Source organism: Phallusia mammillata, chromosome 5 (assembly GCF_965637545.1).
Source record: "Phallusia mammillata chromosome 5, kaPhaMamm4.hap1.1, whole genome shotgun sequence".
NCBI lineage: Eukaryota > Metazoa > Chordata > Ascidiacea > Phlebobranchia > Ascidiidae > Phallusia > Phallusia mammillata.
The window spans coordinates 18,316,053-18,340,191 of NC_137256.1; the positions used below are offsets into that span (position 1 = coordinate 18,316,053).

Consider the following 24,139-nt stretch of genomic DNA (forward strand, 5'->3'; position numbering starts at 1 on the left):
GGCGAAACAACACGTGGTGGTGATAAAGGGGTCTTTAAAATACCAGTGTTGTTTAGTGAGCTTGCCACACAAACAAACATCAGGTCCAAATAATCGTAACAGCAAAATGATATTTTTACTCTGTAAGGATAATTGACGAAGCAACAGCGCTTCCTAATCAGAATCAATCAACAAATAGCGTTAAACGATATATATTTCGCATCATCAGTCGCTCTTATTCAAATAAAATATGATTCTATTTAAAGACGAGCGAATGGTGAGCAACTGTGCTTGGCCATTTATTCTTTCAGAAAATGATACATATAATCAGCGATCGTCGGTATTTGATGCATACGATTTGCGGGAAAGATGCTGTAACAAACACTAAAGGTTTTTCTGGTATGAGCCTAACCAGCTAAAACAAAGTTGCTGTATGTTTGTATTCAAACAAAGGGTTGTTTAAAGAGGTCTTTGCAGTATTTAGTTAAACATTAACCGTCATTGATTTCTTTTCGGCCCGTTGTGCGTTATAAAGCTGTGTTGTTCATATGCTTGTTTGTATCACTTTATATTATTGCCCAATAAGCTTGTGTAAGCAATATTTTGACTCATAATGGAGCACCAAGAAGAAAATCCTGATAGGAGAGAAAGTGTGGTAGATATTGAAGTTGCTCGAATTCGTGTTAGATTGCAAGGTCGCCCAGCCGAATTTGTAACAGTCGGAGCATTGGCTTTAGCAGGATATTGTACTTGGAAACTAGCAAACTCAAGTGCTTTCGTGGACAAACTGTTGCAAGCCGTCGGCCAAATTAATGGAGCCTATGTTAGTACTATTGGCCAAGGTAGTATTATTTTAGAAATTATTGCTGACTCAGCCAACGCAAAAACTGAGATTTTGCAAGAAATCGTCTCCAAAAAACTATTGCAACGGATTAACAAACAGGTTCAACGCTATTCCCAAGAAAATAAAGACAGCGTGGGCGAGTTTCACTCTTTAGAGCTTTTGTTTTGGGAAACTTTTCAAGTTAGCAAGCAGCAAAAACAAATATTAAGAACTGAAGCTGCAAGTGAAATAGCAACCTTAAAAGAAGCAAAACATCTAAAAATCATGGTTAGTAGAAAATTGCACTGGAAAATAAAAACACTACATATTTGCTATTACAGATGCTTTTTGAGGAAACCACTGAGGAACACACCAAACTAACCCTTACTCGAAGTAAGTACTTTTTATGTTCATCGTTATGCGCAGACAGTTTAGATTTGAGTTGTAGACTCCTAACCGCAAATAGATACTGATTATTGTAGCACCGTAAAAAGACTTAGCCTTAAACTTACAAAGTTCTGCATTTTAGAGACTAAACGAAAGATCTCAAAATCTAGCAGCCATTCACTATCTGAAAACCCAGTAGTAAAGGTAAATATTAATATCTACATAAACGTGTATTATATACCCGTTATGTATCCTATATATATATACGTATGTCGAAATTCTCTATTTAAAGATTGAAACGGGTCCACCGCAGAAGAAAACAATGCGCCCCGCAGAAATCGGTAGGTCTTATTAAATCAGTGAAAAAATGCATGTTCCAACTTACATTTCTTAGGATAGCAGAGTTAAAAAGACAGTGCCGTTTTTGCAAAAAAAATTAATCAGTTAAAACATGTCATTATTGTGGACAGGGGCTGGCACCAAAAATCAGAAACGCATTGTTATTAAGATTTTTAAATATGCATTTTAGAAAAGCAATCAGTATCGAGAGATGCTCAGACTTCATATAAACCCCCAAGTGGCGATTCTGAAGCTTCAGGTAAGTTAATTTGGGACAGTGAGTCGTTCATAGGCTACACCCCAATTTATTATTACGACGGATTTTAGTATCAGGACTGTGTTCATGTATTCGTCTGCTATCTAATGGGCACAAATGAGTACGTACATTTGAGTTCTAATCTTTATCATCGGAGTTGTTTAAATTAGTTTAGCTCGTGTCTACAATCCTTTTACCCTTTGTACAGGCACTTCAGAAAAGCAAACAATGGCTTCAAGTAAACCCACACTAACTGATGTTTTCACAGCCACAGGTAATTTACAGTATAGCTAAAGAAATTGTAACTCAATAACGTTTTGTGTTGTACCATAATGTTTTGTTAATTTCGCAATTTGTGCACTGCAGATCTAGTGAGCTACACAGATCCAGATGAATACCACGAAGCATACGGCTCGTTAAATAAGTTGTACAAACTCAGTCCAGTTGTTCGGCAATCGGCTTTTCTTTTGCGTTACTACAACGTTTTAATATGGCTGCGACGTTTTGACGAAGCAAACGAAGTGAGAGGAAAAATCGAATCATTAATCAGCGAACACACCCATACGGACGGAGGCGAACTGTTGGCGTTTGCTAATAAACTAGATGAAGAAGAGAGGCATGTAGAAGCCTTGCTGTTTTTTGAAATTGCTGCTAAGAAGTTTAAATCAGAACCTCATGTTGTAAATAAACAGTCCCAAATTGAACAATGCTGTGCAGGCATGAGCAACTCTGCTGATAGTCTCATGGATGTCGACGCAAAACATAAGCCCTATATTATCCAAGACATTGTTCCTTTGATGCATCGCGTAGACGAAGAGATACAAGCACTTACAAAACGTGACCACGACTCCAAAATATTTTATAAGATTTTGTGTTTAAACCACCTAGGCAAACTGTTGAGAGTAGTTGGTGATGCAAACGGTAGTGAGACCACCTTAAACAAAGCGATCGACTTAGCTGAGGAACAAAACTACGACGACGAAAACCGGAGGGTGTATGGAAACTCTTTACAATATCTTGGTGATACTTTGCACGCTCTATCTCAGTTTGCCGAAGCTTCAAATCGCTATGAAAGAGCCATCGAAATTTTTGATGAGTCAACAGATTTCGACACCGAGGAAGAACGATTTGAAACTGTAAATGTATGTAGACAATCAAATGCGCACTGTATAAACAATATGTAACGGCTTGTCCAGTTTGTCCCCCGTAAAAACGTCACCAAACACATTGAAACAATAAGATCAACTTCTAATGGTAGTCATGCAGTCTAAATGAAATAAATTAGTCTCCAAATTCTTGGGGTGATGTGGTGTTGGAACTTTGCAACTTATATGTTCAGTTGCCATATGTTGAGACTTTTGCCCAAATGTTACGATTGATGGGTTTTTCTGACAAAATTAGCAGTTGCTTTCAAACCTCAGACGTATGTCATTTTGTTTCGGCTAAGCAGTAAGCAATTGGCCATTTTAACTTTGCTCATACTGAAAGTTAGGAAACGCGTTTCGTCATTAAATTTTGGATTTGTTTTTCTCATAAAGTCAATGTAGCGCAGTGGCCTTGTTCTTACGAGATGGCTCATCATTGCACCCGTTTGTAGCTGTGTTAAAATAGCCATCCCACACCAGGGACTGTAGCCGTTAATTTTTAAGAGTTTTTCAACAGCGATTTTGTATGTCATGTTTTGCAAGTTTTTATTATAAACAAACTGCAAAACCAATTTCAAATTTCAGCTTTAAACAGGTCGAATAGAATAAACGAGAATCCGTAGTCGTGAAAAACCTTGATATAGACAAATAGTGTCTGAAATAGTCGATTAAATTAGGGAATGCAGTTATTTACAACACACACCTATCGAATTAGAAATGAAAATGGCTTTAGCTTTTAGGTGTTTCTGATAAATCTACACTTGTGGCCCCCCTGAACACAGCTCCCTGGTTGAGAACTACTGACCTAGCGTTTGCCAAGCACTTTTGAGGGGGTCGTGAAGACTCAACCCAACTCAGATAGATTTTATCCGCTTCATAGAAACTTTCCCAGTGACTTCTGTTTAGCATCGCAACCCATACGACAGTTTGATTTAGAATATGCACAACACCATTCGTGATTAAATGCTAAAAAATGGACGGAGTATATGCATGTACGTCAGTGTTTTTTTTAACTTTTTTTGATTTATTGTCTGAGTGGGTCTTGCGTGTAGTGCCATGTCCAAGAAATTTCGAATAAACGTTTAACCAGTTGTCACAACGACACAAACACAAAATAGACTAATAATAGGCCTATTGGCCGACCCCTACACAAAAATACATCAATTTTTGGATCATTGCAACGATACAGTGAACCATAGCGAAGTACAAAATGTTCCTGTCATTGCCACTGAGTTCACGTCAATATTCTTCTTTGAAGAGTTGCGTGAGGTTGTCTCTTTTAGCCTTCTATCATGTAGGGCTGCATAGGCCATAATGCTTGTCACCGGCTGCACTAAAGTGATCTAATAAGTCAAAACAGTGTGCAGCTATACGTTGCCGATGTACATTGTTTTTATATTGTCCTTGTATATGTAAAACAAGTCAAGGGTGGGTTGGTAACATGTTATTTTTTAAATTAGAGCGAAAGAGACAAAACGTATCGCGTTAAAACATTAGGCTACCTACTAGCCAACCATTTCGCAAAGCAAGTCAAAACATGTTTTATAAAACTAGGCAGATTTTTGCACTTGCAACACAACCAAGCTATCTAGTCTCACATAAAATTGTCGCAGTTAAAGTAGGACGAAGTATCCGACGGACAAAGTAATTTAGTCTACAATCATATCCGATATTCAACAGTGGCTTTTAGTTGAAGTTGTAAAGTTATATTAGCAAACCTTTCTAATGTTTTCCCAAGCAACCTTTTAACATCAGTAAACTATATTAAAGACTCTTTAACAACTGTTGAATTTTTAAGCAATTAGTCAAAATATGAATCAACAAGTTCGTCAGCGTATCAACAGCCAATTAGGCTACACTTTAAACTTGGAGGGTTTAAAGAATTGACCAAGAAAGAGTTGCTTGATGTTCCTGTTGCAATCTACTCAATTTCTGGACTAACAAGGACAGGAAAATCATATCTTCTCAACGTTCTTCATTATCTTGCTCTGAGACAAACTACGACCGTTGGTGAGGTAGCATCAACTCATTTGGTTGAGGTTAGGCTAATGAACGCATGTAAAGCTATAATATGTGGTTTTTACTTAAAAGCATGATGATTTGGATGATGTGTTCCCGCAAATATTCCGGTCTACTTGTCAACCCCGCGCGGAAACGATGGGAATCTCCATGACAACTCAGCCAATTTACATGCATACTGCACAGCCGAAGGTTTCTGCCCCACGTGCCAAATAGTAAACGCGGATTTAAATATTTGGTGCATGTGGAAAATTGCCTTGCGCTGGCAAAAACATACTTTTAAAGTGACCACGCCGTCATTTGCCACGTCACACGTATGTACGTCGTGCTTCAAGAGTTGTTACCTACCTAAGATTGTCGAATAGCCAACCTTAAACAGCTTTATAATAACTTTTTGCCTGTTTTTTTCGATTTCCGTCTCAAAAATCAACCATTGAATTACAAGAAACGTAATTACCGGTTATTTGACCTCCGGTGCCTTGATGGTCTTATATGGTCATGTTGCGTCGCATCATGTTAAAATAGGATCCTTCCCTACGCTGCGGCAAAAGCGTTCAGATCGTGCTAAAACTGCACAATGTTGCTTTCTTTGTCAAATCATGAGGGATTAAAATCCCATTTATTAGTTAAAAACTGCAAACATCTTTTGCGCAACGACTGATGCTGATCCTGGCGTGTTTGGTAAATTACTTAACGCAGTTAAGTGCAAAGGGTAGTCAAAGTATTTTTAACTTCTGTTAGTGATTCACTCACTCAGCCAATAGCTAGTCTTGCCTTCCCACCTGGGAAGAAAAGTTCCACCTAAATACATTCCACAATTGCGGGTGTTAACCTTTATTTGGAGGTAAAAAGCTAAATTACCACATGGTGAAATTAATCACCATTTTTTTACAGAGAAACTAAAAAATGTGATGGAAAGCAACATGCTGAACACCCAAAAGTGTAGAACATTAGCCTACAACGAAAACCTGAAATACACCAGGTGCAACCAAACTTTTTTCATCCACAACGTGTATTTGTCTTGGTTCTTTTTCCAAAAGCTGTTCTACACCAACTGTATTGAATACATGTTTTCATACCCTTACATGTTAAGAAATAGGTGTAATTAAACCACATAGTATTTTTGCAAAATTACTTCACAAAAATGTTAATTTAATGTTAATATTTCTTATTAGTCAAATTAACAAATAGCCTAGAAACAAACAAATGTAGCAACCTGCTTCTTTAATGCTAATAGAATATATTTGTTTTTAAGATAGTTGGAAGAGTTTATTGCATTCTCACTGAAAAAAAAAACAATAATTTATATTCATTGAAATATAACTTACCTGTAAAATAATTTCTTTGTTTTGGCAAAATTTTCGAGCATTTAAAGCATGTTTTTCTCATCTAACATCTCCATCTTTTCCAAAACATCCATTTTAAGAAATTGGTTTCCAAAGACCTGAAATAAAAAAGATTATTGACTGATAATCGCAGAAAGTTTCAATTTTAGGTAAACAAATTTACACCCAAAGTAAAGAAAGTGCACTTACCAGACTTATTTCACCTAATGCAGGAGAAAAAGATATACATTGGTATGCACAATAGTGTTCCATGCTACCGCACTGGTAGTATCTCTCCAGAAAAAAATCAGCCGCATTATTAGTTGATAGGTAAACACGTTTTAAGTACATTCGTATAATAAGGTAAAAACCCTGTAATCCACAAACCTTGTGCCAAACCAATAACCAAACGTTCCAAACGGTACAAAAAAACTTGCCTTCTGTCAAAACAAAACTGATACTGCTGGACCTAATGTACATGACTCCCATTCAACGTCATAATAAAACAAACATGCCCCTGCAACTCCGCTTCGGCGATCCCATAATTGCGTCTGATGTAACAATGGGGATTGTTATGGCCTACTTCGAAATGACATTGTATACCGTATTTACTCGATGGTAAGCCGCGGCTTATATTGTTTTTTACCTGCCGTTTGTGCGGCTTATAATCGGGGGCGGCTTACAATCGAGGGCGGCTTACATTTTTATTTTATACTGATATTATTTCTACACTTTAACTTTTTAATATTTTGGGGGCTGAAAACTTGTATTCATGTTCAGATTATACGTCGATATACGTTCCGTTGGGTACAATTATTAACATGACTAACAAAAATGGGCAAAAAGTTGTACTACGTAGCAACATAATGAATTATGATGAAGCAATAGTATCTAACATCACAGCGTGCGGCTTACAATCGAGGGCGGCTTACATTATTTTCTTAACACCTCAACATGTGGCTTATAATCGAGGGCGGCTTACATTATTTTCTTAACACCTCAACATGCGGCTTATAATCGAGGGCGGCTTACAATCGAGTAAATACGGTATTTTACCGAACCCTTACTAAAACTTCACAGACAATTTGCAATTAAAAAATGCTGCTTTTCAGTTAAAAAATTTGGAATACCTATTATTTGACAACAAAATTGGGTTATTGTTGATGTATTTAATTTTGACCTTGTTCTCATTTACTTTGCAGTTGCGATTTTGGGGCTTTTTTAAAGAGATTTCGAGAATTTCTGGGACCTAATATGGAAACCATTTTACCTATTGTTTTCCCCCACCATTTGGTTTACACTGTAACTTTTGCAGTTGTATGGAACTACCGTTGCCAGAGTAAAAACTAGTTTATATGCGTCGTCAAAAGTTCCACCACAAATAGTAGTAGGCCTACATTCCTACAGTGTTTGTATTCAAACATACACAGACATCTAGAACTTAATAGTTCAACCTCGTGTCAGTTTTACTCACAAACGGTTAACTGGGTGTGTTTTATTGTTGTTGCTTCATAAAAGGATTTATATAGTAGGGTTCGCTTCGCTGGCCAAGAAGCAGTAAAAATGTAGGCTATGAAGACCAGCGTCGGTCTAAAACTCTAAAACAAGGAAGTTGCACAATCAAGGCTTCGAGGGCTTACCTTTCACTTCCTTCAAGGAACGTCATAGTATGTTTAGATGGTACGAACACCGTTTATCAAAACAGCCACACACTAATGAGGGAAGAAAAATAAACAACCAAGCTTACTCACAAAACTCTTCCAGAGCCAAACAGTCAGCGGTTGTGGCTTTTACGTAACTCAAAGTTTGGGTCTGCGCAGCTTGATTTAGCTATTGCTTGATGCAACATTTATTACTTTTCCACTTTAATGGTTGTGACACAATTTCATGTAACATATAGCTAACTTCGGACAAACCTGACCTTTGTAGCCTTGAATTGGCAACTCTATGCCAATTGTAATAATTTAATTAAACCATGAAAATGAACCACGTATCAGTACATTCCCACTCGCAGTATCTGCAAGCAACATGTCTGACGAAAAACGTTTGTATGCTCGGAGTTTGAGCAAAATGTGCATGTTGTTTTCACTTTTTCAGCCAAAATCTGTAGTTTGTAAACGTTTTAATCGTAACAGCAGCAAATGCATGTTTGGTCGTTGTAACAAATCATCCCTTCAGTTTTTTAATGCAGAACAAACGTCGTGTTCATTGTTTCCAAATTTTCTTGAACAAGCAGTATTTGTTAACACTGAGTTACGTCGTATGTTTAGCAACTATAACGCTATAAACTTACGAGGAATTTCAAAGGAATCTCCCAATGGAGGAAGTAATTCGCGTCCTATAAAGCAATGATAGACATGTGGGAAACATCGTTAGCATATAACGTTAGGATACATATGTCATCAAACATTAGCATATCTTACACACGCAAAAAGTCGTGCAGTGCTAATAGTCTGGATAATGACGAACGTATTTGATTGTTACAAATGTGGTATCCGGTTTAGAAATCACATGATCCTTCCTCAATAAACGCATATGGCGTAAATCAAATAAATAATTCAGGGCCTGCTGCCGAGACAGACACGTAACGCAACCAGGGGAGCAAAACTGTCACCTATAAATTGCTAAAATACACAAGCAGCTGTTGGTTTGGTTTAGTACAACATGAATTTATTGTTGCAAATGACACAACAAATAACAAACGTCAAGAACTGGTGCTTTTCTAGTAAAGTTAAGTTGAACATGGACATAATGTTCAAGGTTATGCTTCATGAGATACAAATGCTTTTTTAGTTAAATCCACCTATCAAACTAATAAGATTAACCAAACTATTTAAAACAAACAAATCTGCAATATTCCAAAAAAAATCACTCATAGAAAAACTATGAAGATTGCACTTGTAAAATATAGTGTAAGGACAGAGCGTCATGTGTAAACTTTACAACACTGATAAAGTACATCTAGTACAACAAACAAGAGCAAGTTAGCTTCAATAGTACTTACTACCGATTTTTGACATGAAGACATTTAAAGCATTTGATTGGTGTCTAAAAAGAGTTGTAATAGTATGGTGACTTTTTCTGTTGCAATGTTTTTTTCATTTTGTATAAAAAAACTATAGCAAAATATTACTAAAATCCTACAAAAGAGCACTTTGTATGTTATTTTATAGAAACCTAATAGGTCTGCAACAAATATTTTAGTAAAGATCAATGAAAATAAATGACAAGAAAAGCATCAATTGCAAGAGTGGCATCATCACCAAACCAGGTAACTGCTTTTCGACATTATACAAAAGCATGGAAAACGTAGACATCAATGTTAAGCTAACAGGTATACACACATGAATGTACAATGTACACGTAATTTGTTTCACATTTTTTAGACTACATGTCTTCCTGTGGACCGATCACTTCCTCTGTTAAACAAGTTCATACTTATTAGAGTTGATTGAAGAAGCCAAACAACAGGACAGGATTAATCCGATGAGCTAAAACATGAAGCAAATATGACACACACAATGGTATTTAACATAGTTCTAATATAATCCTGTTTATTCAGCTTAAAAACTTATTTTATTCATCTATTATAAAAAGTACTTTCGTACAAATCAGTACAGAAGTAAAACTTAGTTGGAAAACTCAAACTGTTGCTGTCAGTTTTAATACATAAAATAAAATTAAGAAGATGAGTCAGCTGTTACAGTTTGGACAACAAGATGGAACCACTTTTTTCACATTTAATCAGATTTAGGAAACTATGCCTTACTTGAAAAGCGGCAACTCCGAACATACTGCCAATTATAATTCCCAGATTGTGATCAACAAGACCAAATACTAAACTGTGACAACCCTGCAAAAAAATTACAATCTGTAAATGTGGCAATAACGCACAATGGACAAACACACTAATCAATAAACCTGTTTAAAGGAAATTTTGTAATTTAAAATTGATTGCCTAAAGGAGAAAATAGCCAGAAAAATAACCCACCCCCTCAAGAAATATTGATCATTGGGCACATTCAATACCTTTTGAAAATTTGGTGATCGGTTCGAAAAATCAATAAATTTTCACAAATAATTCTAGTGCACCTGTTTATGCGTCACTAGACTGGAAATGCTGGGTACAGAACAAACTCTGATGATAATACAAATTATTGGTGTTTATTGTTTGTGGTACTAACACCACAAGCACAAGAGTAACTTCGCAAATGATATGGCAGGCACCGTTTAGTTAAAAAGGTTAATTGCATACTACCAGAAAAACTGTTACATCATAATAAAATTGCATGACTCAGATTGAAATTTCCGTCGCATGACTAGCAAGGTTTGTAACCATACAAACAAAGTAAAAATATATTTTAAAATAAACATGTCAAGCAAAGTATTTATATCAATAAATAAAGCTCTATATTATGTCAAAAACTTAACTTACTGTAACATATACAGTGCTTTTTGCCACATCAGCTAGAGGGGATACAGCAATTGTTTTAGCATTTCCACAGGCAGTTTTGTTGCTGCAACAACTACCAGGGACATAGTATTCATCCCATCCACATTGAGTCCAGTAATCAGTATAGTTTGTTGCACCACAACATTTTAACTACAAAAAAACAAGGCTTACAAGTTGTAGGCGGAAGCAATGACACATGTTGTATTTTTTAAAATGTTGCTTCCAAGTCAATTCGTTAGTTGGGTAAATAGTAACATACTTTGTTTCCATGCTTCCTCAGAGAGCTTATAAGATCTAGAGCAGGGGTGCACAACCTGCGGTCGAGGAGACAAATTTTTTAGACTTTGGACATGTGGTGGCTGTGACGTAAATGGATTTTTTGCTAGATATTTGAATTTGAAACCTGGTCTAAATAGTTATGGTAGTGCTGGAAAAAATATTGCCAGACTAGTACTCATAAGCATCACACTTTTTGCAAGCCTATTACATGCAAACAATGCAAAAAACAGGCACCACAGACATCATAGACAATTAAGACTAAACATCAACCTGTTCAGCTCAATGTTTGGATCAATTTAGAAAATAATCTTGTCTCTTCCTGTGCCATTAGATGTAGTATATATGAGACAAAACTGTTTCTTTTTATCGGTAATTAAACAAAAAAACACTTGGAGAACAGTGATAATACAAGGATCAAGGCAATGCGGTCTTAGCAAAAAGGTTGTGCGCCCCTGGTCTAGAGGATATTAATAATTTGTGGGAAAACTGCACATGTCAAATAAGCCAAATTGAGCACTAATTAAAATAGTGTAAGTTATTAAATGAACACAAACTACAGTCTTACCATGGTTTGGGCCTGGTCTACTGCTCCTTTGTAATCCGTGGTTGTGATGTTATAGTTAGTCATGGCATGTAACATACCTTGTTGGAACCCACTACTTATCTGTAACAAAATAAGTTTTTAGTCAACAACAAAATGAACAAAATAACTTCATTACTCACCTTTACTCTTAAGACCACAACAGCAATTGCCCCTACAAGCTCAGCAATGAAGATAACACCAAGTAGAATTCCATACTAAAAACAAGCAAGTATTTTTATAATATACACCATATTTGTATATACTATGTCATACAATAATATATATACTAGATGGATTGTGAAAAACCTGCGAGTGTTACCCAATTTTAAATGGGGTGTAATATCCATTAATTTTATGATTTGTATGTACTGTTTGTTTGGCAATAAAAGTGTTTGCTCTTAAGATTTATTCCATGTAATAAACAACTAGTAAGGATTTTACTGTTTGCAAACAATGGTACTTACTGTGCGCAAAAGACATGTATTTGACTTTGCAGTTGCACAGCATCCAATCAGACCAACAAGGAAAATGAATGCTCCAAAACCAATCATCACATATGGTGCCATTGAATATTGTTGACTTGATAGAAGGATGTAGCCAGAGAGCTGGACCTTACTGTACACTCCCATGGCCAAAATACCAATTCCAACAATCTGAAAGTGGAAACAAAATAAGAGAGATAACATGAAATATATAAATAGGATTTTTGAACAACCTTTCCACAAATTGGCATATTTTTTCAAAAAGTACACATTTTGTTGGACTAACCCAGTGGTTCTTAACCTTTTTGGTGAGGTTTCCCACTAAAGTCAACCACCAACTTTGAATTCCCTCCCCCACCTGCTATTTTTATAAGGATGTTTTGTGCCCTACATTAAAAAAACAAATTATTCTTTAATGAAATAATTTTGTGAAGCGATTTGGTCTGGAACTCCAAAGGTATACTGTAAACTTATTTAGTTTAAATAGTGCTTCTGTGAGAGATTAAGTTTTTGGAATTTTGAAGAGTCTCCTCTACTTGCAATAGTCATTTATTGCATCATAATCAACAAAAGAAAGGCTTTTATTCGCGCACAGTAGCAAAGTCATTTATACTTTTAGTTTTATCTGTGATGTAACAAACGGCCTTTGGATTAATATGTGTCTTGTAAGCCTTGCTGAAATCTTACATCTTTTTGCGGAAAAATATTAGTAAAGTAACTTTCAACGATTAATTCAACGCCTGGTTCGACCCTCGGGCCCGAGTTTGGTTACCTGATTTAGATAATTTCCTTCTGAAAACATTAAATTTCCCACCGGTTAAGAACCACTGGACTAACCGGAAGTTGGGATGATGCGTTGTTAAAAAAATCCTACTAACTAGGTCTTAAGAACCTAAATTGTCAATTTTCTTACACAAAATTATACTTACACAAAAGATTATGGTGAAAATTACAAGCAGCATTTTGAGACAGGTAATTGCAGGAGTTGTCTTCATGTTTCTGTTCGACACCATGATTTCACTGGTATTTAATTAGGAATATATTAAGATCAAAAAGATTAAGACCTTGAAATTATTTGAAAATAATAAAAAACACATATAATATATATAATCTATAACCAGTGTCATGTATTTGCCATGAAAACATTTCCACGGAAAGTGGAATCATTTAAGTCTCAAGTAAAGTCTCCAGAGTGCATGTTTTACATTTTCGTCTAGACATTTTAAGTTATCAACTAAACTACTGCGTCCATGTTTAGCAGGAGGAACTGATATTGTTTGTCATTTGGAACAATTGTCATTGACATTTACAAACAAAATCACATTGGTTTCCTGCCATGCATTTTGGTTGGAAACCTGGTTTAACATGGTAGAAGACAATGAAAGACACTATTAATATTTGTTTTCATACTGTATTTTGTTTATTATTTTAAAACCTAATTTGTTGATCAAAAGCTGTATTTTATACTTAGATTGAAAACAACTACAGATGCATCTGATTATTCATATACTTATTTTGACAATTAGTTTCATGCAATTAGCTATATTATGCACTATTCTAGATGTTGTATGAACAGGTTGTTTAAGAATGTGGTAATTTACACTCCTCTAACCATAATGAAATTCCTGTGAGGCTTCTACACGGACAGATATGCTTTCTCTCTCATTTTAGCCAATATCGGATAATGTCCTTTCAGACCAATCAATGCTCACACCACAAACCACTAGTGTTAACCGGTTTGCTGATCTCATAAAATTTCGTAAGACAGTTTTATGGAACCAGTGCGAACCGGCTGAATCCCACAACTGCTTACAAGTACTAACACAGTATTTCCACAAGAACCCATGATCTTTTTACACTCATGTTATAGTCCGTTAATATGACCTGAGCCACTCTATTGCCAACATAGAGGCTCTGATGTGACTGGAAATATTGTAAAATGATCAAAAAATTATTCACAATTTATGTTTTTCAATCTTGCCTGTAACATAACAAACTGCCTCTAAATCGTTTCATACATTGTTTTTCGGCAAAAATAAATAAAAATTTTCCAATAACAAAATTTTTCCTACAATCAAAATGTTTAACACAGTTTTATCAACAATATTCTAGGCCTTAGAATCTAGGGTCACAGGAAATGATGTTGTGGGCCGTAATTTGGTGACCCCTGCCTACCACACATTGGCCTGCGCATGTGCTGTTTTTATAGTTACAACCATGTTTATTTCTCATTCAAACTTGAGAAAGGCATTGAGCCATGTGACTTTCACAGCGAAATGCAAATTCATGTTTATTACATTTAGTGTTTATAGTCTATGTCAAAATTGTCAGATGACAAGTTGTTGTTGCCAGACATACTATATCGAAACTACCTGAGTGGAACTGGCCAACAATTGCTATTGCTCTAAAACAAAAAAAAGATACAACACTGAAATTTTGGCACAATATTCTACGTTTTTTTTTAAACAAGTTTTTCAGTTATTAATATGCATATTTTGAAAAATCTTTATCGATATATAAACGTCATAATGCCAGGGGTACTCCAGGGGTAAAAAATGAGGTTTCTCCTAAACACAAGCTTTAAAATAAGCCCAAACACAATGTTCTAGAAAATTGAAATCATGTCGAATATTAATAACAATATGCCATATTCACAAACCATATTCGACGTGTGTTGGCCTTAAAATTTAACACAGCTCTTTGAATTTTACAAATTTTATTCTTTACATCCATACCTTTAAAATGAGTCACTCGAGCTTCTAGCAACAAGTAGGCTGTAACAAACTCTTGTTTGATAATTTATAAATATTGTCCATCAAAACTATTGCTCTTCAGGCAGGAAATGAGGTTTATGTTTTAATGCCCATCTACATCATTATCCAGATTATGGAAATAAGTGGTGTGCAATTACCTGTACACTTTTTTTCGGTAGACCTAGGATACTACTAAACAGACTATGCAATTAGCCAATTTGCTAATATCTGGATTAATATGTATATATTTTACATATTCGAAAATTCACTGCTATTTTGCTGTGAACAAACTTGGTCGAGTTTTACTGTGTTTAAGTTTTATGTAAAGTCACATAAAGTACATTCAGATCCTTATACTTTTTGAATAACCTCAACATTTTTTAAATAAAATAATTTCAAACTCAAATTTAGCAAATAAGTGAATATGTACCTGATTGTTTCTGTTCTTTTTGTGAAACACATTTGTGTCTCTTTTTGTGTTTAAGAAGGTTTATATTCGTTACTGTCTTATCTGAAAATTGCTTTATCCTTTTTAATTTACTTTATCCATTTTTTTCATGCCAGACATTTTCTATTATATGATCTGAGCTGATACTTGTATCTCAATTTGTTAATCTGTTTGTATCATCAATCTAAATAATAAAGAATCGATTCACATAGCATTAGAAAAAATGATGGTTGTATTAAAATCTACATAATCTGTGTAAAAACGCAAATGAGAGTAATTTTCGACACCGCGTCACTGATTGTGTTGTCACATATCCTTTTGTGAAGTCATAGGGTGTATTGTTACGCATGGGTGACTAATTTATTTCATGCACCAGTGGACACAGCTGGAATTGATGGGAAGATTTATAAATGGCTAGCACCAGCACAGCTGAACGTTTTTTTGTTTTACTGTGGTTAAAAGTAAATTGAAAAAATCAAAACTTTGGTGCCAACGACACCTATATATTAACATGTCTGGTCGTTCCTGGTTTAACCACTGATCTAAATCAGTGGGTTTAACCAATCAGATCCGTCTGCCGCGTCAGGGTTGAGTTGTGTTTTTTTATGCGTCAACAATTGATTTTTGGCGGGGGTTTTGTGCGTTTGTGTCTTTAGCGCGTACACGTTTGTCCAACATCAAGTTTCGTCCACTGAGGCGTCCCGATTCGTTGCATCATGTAACTGCTAAGGGTTTTTGCAAGACTCTGGAATTGGTAACCTGTTAAAAGTGATGCAGCAAAGATATCCTCATAAAGACACCTTTTTAAGGCTGATTTAATAACAAGTAGGTTTGGCTAGCTTCCGTATATTTAAGCATAAACGGCGAATCGGTGTACGGAGGAATTTAGAATCGTAAGACTACAGAGCAAAGTTGCAGTAGTTAATTAGGCTACCAAAGTACAAAAGCTTCTGTTGAAGACATGCTGGTTTAGCTCAGATGGGTTTCTTTGTAAAAATAAAAGGAAGTCAAAGTTATTTGTATCTGTTGCACCTTAACAACATTGAAGGCGGGGTCAGTATTATCTACACTAATATATTTACTGTTAAACATTCATGAATGAAAAGGTACAAATTGATTTTAAGTGTAGATTCCATATTGCTTAGTTGTTTCAATAGGTTTGTATGATGCATACTTCTTTTGGCAGTGGATGTAGTCAGGTGCACCAGCTCTAAAGAAACATTTAGATTTGTGTCCTAGTGGACAAAAATAACAAACTGAGCAAACAACATGTTTACATACACAGTAACTTGACAATATTGGTTTGAATGTGCATGTGAGTATATTTCATAAACATTGTTTACATATTTTTTAGAGTTAGTGATCTGCATGACCAGGGTATGTTTGTTACATGATTTGAAAGCCCAGTTTTTTGGATTATGCTGAACAAAAAGGAGGTATGTATACTTTGCTAAAAAATGACTAAACTACACAGATTTTACATTTTTGCATAAAATCCATATACCGTTTCAAACTACAGTTTAATTAACTGGACACATTGATACCTTTTGTATATTGTTTTGTGATGAAAACGTTGAACTAAACAACAACCAACACCACGGATGAAAACTAATATCACAGGACCAGGTAATTAAGTATGCTGAACGATTTATTTTTTTGTTTTTCCATCACAATAGATAATTTTGGAACATGACTCTCAAATTTGGTGCAACAAAATGTTTTTTTTTACCGTTTACTCATGCTATATTATTTTCAAGTATTTTTCGTCTACACATTAGATTTGATATAAAGCAACTAAAAAACCCTGACACTTGTATGAATCATAACTGTTAAGTAGTGATTATTGTTGATGAAATGACAATATGTGTCTTAAACAAACCAACACGAATAACAGACACTAGTAGTACATGTATTGATCACATATGGACAAACAATCACAAACATATTAGCACAAGCAGCATTCTATTAGATTCAATATCAGATCATTTACCCATCGTAGTTCACACGGATGTAAAAACAACAAATGGTAATACTGCCCAAAATCAAAGAAACTTTTGTAGTCATAACATCAAGCGATTCAAGCTACTTCTCAGCGAAGTTGACATCTCAGAAGTCATAACCCAAAATGACCCAAACCAGGCTTATCGTACTTTATCAGATTTAATCTACCAGCCATTTAAATGCTGTTTTCCATTTTCATCATCAAAACCAGTTTCTCAAAGTCAATGTTGGTTTGATAAAGACTTAAAAAATTTACAACTTTTGAAGCAAAAATTATACAAAAAATACTTGAATAAAAAGACGGATCACAGAGAGGAAAAATACGCAACACATACAATCGCATGCTATCTCAAAAAAAACAACACTACTATCACACATTATTCACCAGCAATAAACAAAACACGAAAAGGACCTGGGCCACAATAAATAAGCTACTAGGCAGAGTAAAGGAAAAGTCATCCAGTCCTATTCTGATTGATAAAAGCACTACAACTGACTCATACATCATAGCAAATCATTTCAATCAATATTTTGGGACAGTGGCTAAGGATCTGGCTTTCAAACTAGACCCACCCAATACACAATTTGATACATATTTGAATGAAAACTGCCCCAACTCTATGTTCCTGTATCCCACCTGTCCTGGTGAACTTGACCAAGTCATAAAATCCATGAAACCAAAACTGAGCTGTGGGTTTGATGAAATTCCTGTAAAAATAATTAAATCTTTTACTGGAAACATAATAATGGGTCTTAGTCATGTTGTAAACTTGTCATTTCAAACTGGTAGCCTACTTTCTTAAATGATTTTAAAGAGGCCAAAGTCATTCCCATTCATAAAAGAGGTGATCGAAAGTTGGCATCCAACTACCGACCAATAAGCTTGCTGTCAAACTTATCCAAAGTGGTAGAGAGACTGGTTTACAATAGAGTCTATTCATTTTTAAAATCGACTAACTTCTTTTCTGACAGTCAATTTGGGTTTCGAAAGCATCACTCAACAAGCCATGTAACAACTAAACTTATATCTGAGGTCACTGAGAGTTTAAATGCAAAAAATCAAACTTTAGGTATATTTCTTGGTTTATCAAAGGCTTTCGATACAATAGATCACAAGATCATGTTGAAAAAACTTTTTTCTTGTGGAATTAGAGGAGTAGCATTAAACTGGTTTGAGAGCTATCTTATTGGTTGGTCACAGCGAGTTTCCTACAACAATTGTATTTCAACAAATAAATTAGACATTCCACTGGGCGTACCCCAGGGTTCAATTTTGGGTCCATTACTTTTCATTATGTATGTAAATGATTTGCCAAATTGCTTAAGGTATGAATCTCCTTTAATGTTTGCTGATGATACAACTATCATACTGAAAGCTAAAACTAGAAAGGACCTGGAAAATAGGGCCAATTCTGATATGGAGGCTATTCACAATTGGTTAATAGCAAACAGACTTACCCTTAATATAAGCAAAACCAAAACAATGTTATTTCAGTCTCGTAGACATCAAACAGTTAATGTTGCAATTAAAGATCAGAAACTTGAGCAGGTCAAATCTTTATCATTCCTGGGTGTAATCCTTAATGAAGGGTTGTCTTGGAAGGAGCATATTGTTAAGCTTTATCAAACGTGCAAGCGCAACCTTGCAGTTGTAACAAAGATTAAGAACTGTCTACAAAAGGACACACTGTTGAGTCTTTACCATTCCCTCATAATGTCACATATTCGCTACTGTATAGTGAACTGGCATCATGGCCAATCAGTTCTGATTGCAAAATTACAGGGCATCTGCAGTAAATTTATCAAAATTATTTATGGTATTAGGGGTTTTCAAAATATCGAAAATGTGACAAAAAATAATGGCTTACTTACAATCAACCAGATGTTTATGCAGGAAGTGCTAACATTTATGAATAAACATAACAACGGCAGACTTCCATCTGCATTTGCTGATTTGTTTACTATCAAACATAAAAACATTACCACCCGTGCCGACTCCAGCTACCTAAAACCATGTTATGGCACAAGTATAAATCAGCAATCGATACAATATGTTGGCCCAAAAACGTGGAATAGCATCCCAGCAGAACTTAGGGATGCAGAATCAACAATACATTTTATTGTAAAAATCACTTATTTTTGTTTACACGAGCTCGAGGCACTATAAACTAGACTACCGACTTTCCCCTCCCCCACACTAATAAAGCGTGTACGTCTAGAAACTGTTTTCAGGCATGCTTCACTTTAAGGCATCACTATTTACTGCACTCACAAAATCACGATTTAATATAAATAACGCCATGATGACTCATGTTTTTTTTTCGTGTGTTTTCTTTGTAACACTGGCGTTGGGGCGATTGTCCCTGTGATCAAATCACCGTTTTCCCAAACACATTTTAATGCATGGTCATGGGTTTTACGTGTTCTTGCTGTGTTTGTTTTTGTTAACAATTGTAAATACTGACTAACCCACAAATACATACACGATTTTTACCAAGCACTAAAAAATTTTACTTGCAATGTTTTTGGCTTGTCGTCATTGCTGCATAAACTTTACATCCTATCTGGAACTAGTAAACTGCTGCTGTGTGACTTTGTTGTTACAGGGAAATCTAATGATTGAAGCGTCACTTCACCAAGGGATCAAGTGAACTAAGCTGTTCAACCAACGCTTGCGCCGAGTTTTTTTTTTTTTTTTAATTCTATTGTACTGTTGTTTTTTTCATGCTCTTTATCATTTTATTTTTTGTCATTCTTTTAAAGTTATTCAGTAGAATAGTCGATAGTTTTCTCTCAAACTAGTTGCCTGGATAACTTAATATTAGTCCAAAGTCTACTAATAGCATGAATATGTACTTTGTGTGTGTGCTCTTTCTTCCGGCGCCTGAAACTATCCGGCAGGGTTTCTTTCGGTGGTTTCTTTTCCTGTCGAACCCCACCCTCTTTCCCTAACACGGGTGGTTAGTTTATAGGGGCCCCTCGACTGGTTCCACCAACGTTCCACCCCCAGTCGGGTTTACCCACAATGCGCCAACCTCACTTTCTTGTGAGCCCCAGACACTTAACGCCTTGTAATGACGGTGTAGCTGCAGCGCGTTTTGGCTCTCATCCACCACTTGTGCCCGACACTTTTACGCGCTCCATAACGTTTTAACGTTGCGCAGCTATTTCCGGCTTGGTGATTGTTTTAGTGCAATTGTGTCGCTATGTCGTCTTTCACCAAGCGAAATAAACTCAACTCAACTTCTCAGGAGGTTGTTGTGGTAACCTTTTAAAATGTTGTTATTGCCAAAGAATTGTTCTTCCAGTCTTCTACCAACAAACTTGTGGCATATGCTTTTTATGAAAATGACTGCCAATCACAGAGCTTAGTCTCTAAATTCTAGAGGGTTATTGTAAAGAGCAAGTTAAATAAAATGAGGCAATATACTTTTCATGTCACCACAAATGTGTGCATCGATGTAGGCATTGCTAACTCATCAATATCTGAAATAATTGGGCACTTCCCAAAGATCGGTATTTTATTGTTATAGGTATAAGTTTCATTTTTAGTAGGTGTTTATAAAATTGTATGTAGGGATTAATTGCTCCGTGAACAGGCAGATTTTTTATGTATTATTCTTGTCACAAAATTTGGTGGTAAACCTGATACCTACTTTAAATTCCATCCACTCAATTCTAAACTGCATGAATAGATAGAAAAAAAACAGTTAAATTCAAACAAGAAAATTTCAAAAATTGTATTTCATTTGTGACCCCGAATCATTCGATGAAGACCGACGGTAACAACTTGCTATTTAGCAAGCATGAATACGTAATTAGTAAATGACAGCAAGTCAAAATTATATTCAAAAAAGTAAATTAATAATTCGTATTCGTAAATAGTTAACTAAATTACAACGACCAGTTGGAATAAACCCAAGCATTGTTCATAAATATACATGTAAACATACTTGCTTTTGGAATCCAGACGAAAAAACTTTTCGTACACTACCGAACTAACATGTAACTACAGCCTAATATGTCTTGCAGGCAACCTTGTACAGAACCACCTCGTTTCGTAACGCGACTAAAGCAGGGGCGACAGATGGGTCAAAACGGCGCCGCAAATAAGATGAACAAACATGAACAAATGATGCGACCAATAACATTGGTATGTTGGCTCTGGTCCCAACCCTGGAACATACGGTAATTTTTTTTCATAGCACCGCAAGTTCATATTCAAGTACTTTAACATACCGTATATACTCGCGTATAGGTCGCAACTTTTTTACTTATATTTTTTCAAAAAAAATATAGGTGCGACCTATACGCGAGACATAAGTGCAAATCGCCACCAAGTCGGAACAAAATTGAAAGTTTTCGGCTATTGCAAGTACCGTATTTTCCGGTCGGCGTATTGGGCGGATATAACGTATTTATTCGAGTATAACGCTCAAAATTTCATACTAATTTTCAATAAAAAATTAAGGGTGCGCGTTATAGGCGCGAATTGTAGTGGAAATGTGCTATCGAATACGGGTGCATGCGCTCGTGCACACACATACCAATGCGAGACAGTTTCATGAGCGCACACGCACATGCGTCAGCTCAGCGTGCGTTGGATTTTCCCGCTTTGTTGAGAAAACATAGTTTTTCGGTTTCAATGCAATGCAGTTCAATGGTAAAAAACAACCAATTGAACCGGTTATTTATGCAAAAAAGCTAGGCTAAGGGCCTTTCAAATCCCTAGATTTTCAGTGCGACTTATGTGCGAGTCAACTCTAAATTACACTTTTTAAACACAAAACTAATAGTGCGACCTATAGGCGAGTATATACGGTAATTGAAATTGAACTATTACTTTAGTTGTTTTCCGTTTGTTAGCACGCAAAGACATTTTCATTTTGATGCTACAATTAATTTTACACGCGAGGTTGCCGAACGCTTTTACACATGTGCCCAAAAATATGGACGCTCCTGGTCGCCATTTTTATAGGCGCTTTTCATAAACTCAATTGACTTAACGGTGAAGCATGATAAAAGGCTAGCCAACAGTAGTGATGGAACGAGTACCCGGTACTCGGTATCGATGGTATCGAACGATTTCAGTTGTATCGATACTCGTACTCGGTATCTTTTAATGACAACTATAATATTTGTTTTCAATGCTTTAAAATGTGAGAATTAAACAACACAAAATCCTGCGAAATTTTCTTTTGTGACGCATGACAGGACATTGTTATGTGTAATGAACGGTTCTGCGTCACCAATCCGCTCTGGCACTTTTGCGCCAGAGTAGACCGCTGCTACTTGGTATATAGTCTAAAATATATTCAAAATATAGGTGTATAGTCACCCTAATATTTGTACCAGAAAAAAATGTTGTACCTGCAAAAGTTTCAGATATTGGCCCTCGGAGTAAGTTAACGATTTTTAATGGCCCGCAACAAAATAAAGTTGGACCACACTGATCCAAGTGAATAAACCCACCAGATACATAGGCTATACCTACTATGGGAGACCTCATTGTAATTGTAACATGTTCAAACCACCTGATAAATTTAATCATTCTCTTATAAAATGTTCTGTAGCGAAAAGGTCACAAAATAATTAACACACAAACCGTTTATCGTTACAGGTAATACAAGCCTTTTCTCTGACGTAAGGTCTTCCTGCAATGGTCGCAATTGGAATAAAAAACATTGCCGGGAAAACCAACGGATTCAACACGAAACAGCAGACATAAGGTATCATGTTTGTATCGCGCCGTGGGCACGACTTGCATATTCACATCCTCGCTTTTCGTGGAGATCTGTAAGCCAGCGTTGGTTCACAACCCGTTTAACCTACGAATTTCTTACTAAAATGCGTCATTTGCTGTTTCGATGCTGTGTTTTTAAGCTACGTGGCTATATTGAGATGTGACGATCGTTCACCGTTTAGTCTTTGTTATGCGCTAAGATGTTTCAGACGCGTTTTTAGTAGTGCTATTTAGCGTAATGGCTGAGATACCAAAGCGTCTTCAGTACGTACTCAGTGCTGGTGTGCTAAGTTTGTGAATTAAGAATTGTACTGTATTGTAGAAAAAGCCATGAGCAAATTTGTTTGCAAACATACATGGATTACAACAAATGTCTGCTTTTTCCATTTAGCTTCAGGATTAAGAATGCTGTTAATAAACTAAGATTGCTTATATTTGAGATGGCTAAAGTATTTAGCATTGGAAGGTGTTTAGCGTGTTGTTTCGGTGTATTGGCTTTTCTGTGTTTTCTTCCGTATGGGTCAGGTAAGTGCTAAATTTTGTGTTTAAAAGTTGTTTGACGGCAGTGTCTGCGTTTTTTCGTTTTATACAATTTCAGACTTCTTCTACTAACGTTTTTCCCACTTAAAGTGGCATTGAAATTTCAATTGGCCATACCTTGAGTTTACCACGCCCCTCATATAGTGGAACAAACATACTGTCCCTGTACGTTGTGTGTTTGTGGCAAGACGACAACTTACATTGTCGAAATACTATTTATCTACATACCAATATTTATCTCTCAGTAGAATCTATGCGGGCAGCACTCGGTAATTTTAGCACGACTCACAAAACTATGACTACGAATGCTGCCCTCAATCCGGGATTTAGGCAAAAAATATTTCCGGAATCGGGATAGCCTATGTTCCAATCCTAAAAGAGAGTATTTTCTTGCTATGTTTTGTTTTTAAAGTCGTTCTATTCGCTGAACTAACTTACTCAGTTGCTGGATTGTATCTTAGGTTTACGGAAGTGCCTTTCAGAACACAAAACCAGTATCAACGATCCAACACCAGGCGGGTGCACAGGCACTGATTGCATGAATCTTTTAGGTAAACGGTTAAGGTAGACTTTTCCTATTCGCA

At 35.9% G+C, this 24,139-nt stretch overlaps 2 protein-coding genes and 1 long non-coding RNA gene across 4 annotated transcripts; 1 reads left to right on the forward strand and 2 right to left on the reverse strand.

Annotated features, from left to right (window-relative positions):
* Window positions 1-592: 592 nt before the first annotated feature.
* Window positions 593-3,036, forward strand: LOC145229643 (uncharacterized). Its single transcript, XM_080094979.1, has 7 exons — window positions 593-1,090; window positions 1,144-1,195; window positions 1,332-1,393; window positions 1,482-1,530; window positions 1,719-1,787; window positions 1,993-2,058; window positions 2,151-3,036. The coding sequence occupies exons 1-7, from the start codon at window positions 593-595 to the stop codon at window positions 2,966-2,968; spliced, it is 1,614 nt and encodes a 537-aa protein (XP_079951105.1). The 3' UTR covers window positions 2,969-3,036.
* A 5,885-nt stretch (window positions 3,037-8,921) lies between these two features.
* LOC145230052 (tetraspanin-7-like) lies at window positions 8,922-15,428 on the reverse strand. 2 transcript variants are annotated; one of them, XM_080095417.1, is made up of 8 exons: window positions 15,254-15,428; window positions 13,000-13,090; window positions 12,053-12,241; window positions 11,729-11,803; window positions 11,571-11,669; window positions 10,709-10,876; window positions 10,043-10,126; window positions 8,922-9,764 (listed from the first exon to the last, which is right to left on the reverse strand). In XM_080095417.1, the coding sequence occupies exons 1-8, from the start codon at window positions 15,283-15,285 to the stop codon at window positions 9,696-9,698; spliced, it is 807 nt and encodes a 268-aa protein (XP_079951543.1). In that variant the 5' UTR covers window positions 15,286-15,428; the 3' UTR covers window positions 8,922-9,695. The 2 variants fall into 2 exon arrangements, with proteins under 2 accessions (XP_079951543.1, XP_079951544.1); XM_080095418.1 differs by lacking the exon at window positions 15,254-15,428 and adding an exon at window positions 14,806-15,020.
* Window positions 15,429-17,208: 1,780 nt separating this feature from the next.
* LOC145230449 (uncharacterized) lies at window positions 17,209-19,049 on the reverse strand. The gene is made up of 2 exons (XR_013860660.1): window positions 18,731-19,049; window positions 17,209-17,980 (listed from the first exon to the last, which is right to left on the reverse strand). It is a non-coding gene; the product is annotated as an uncharacterized LOC145230449 (long non-coding RNA).
* Window positions 19,050-24,139: the final 5,090 nt, after the last annotated feature.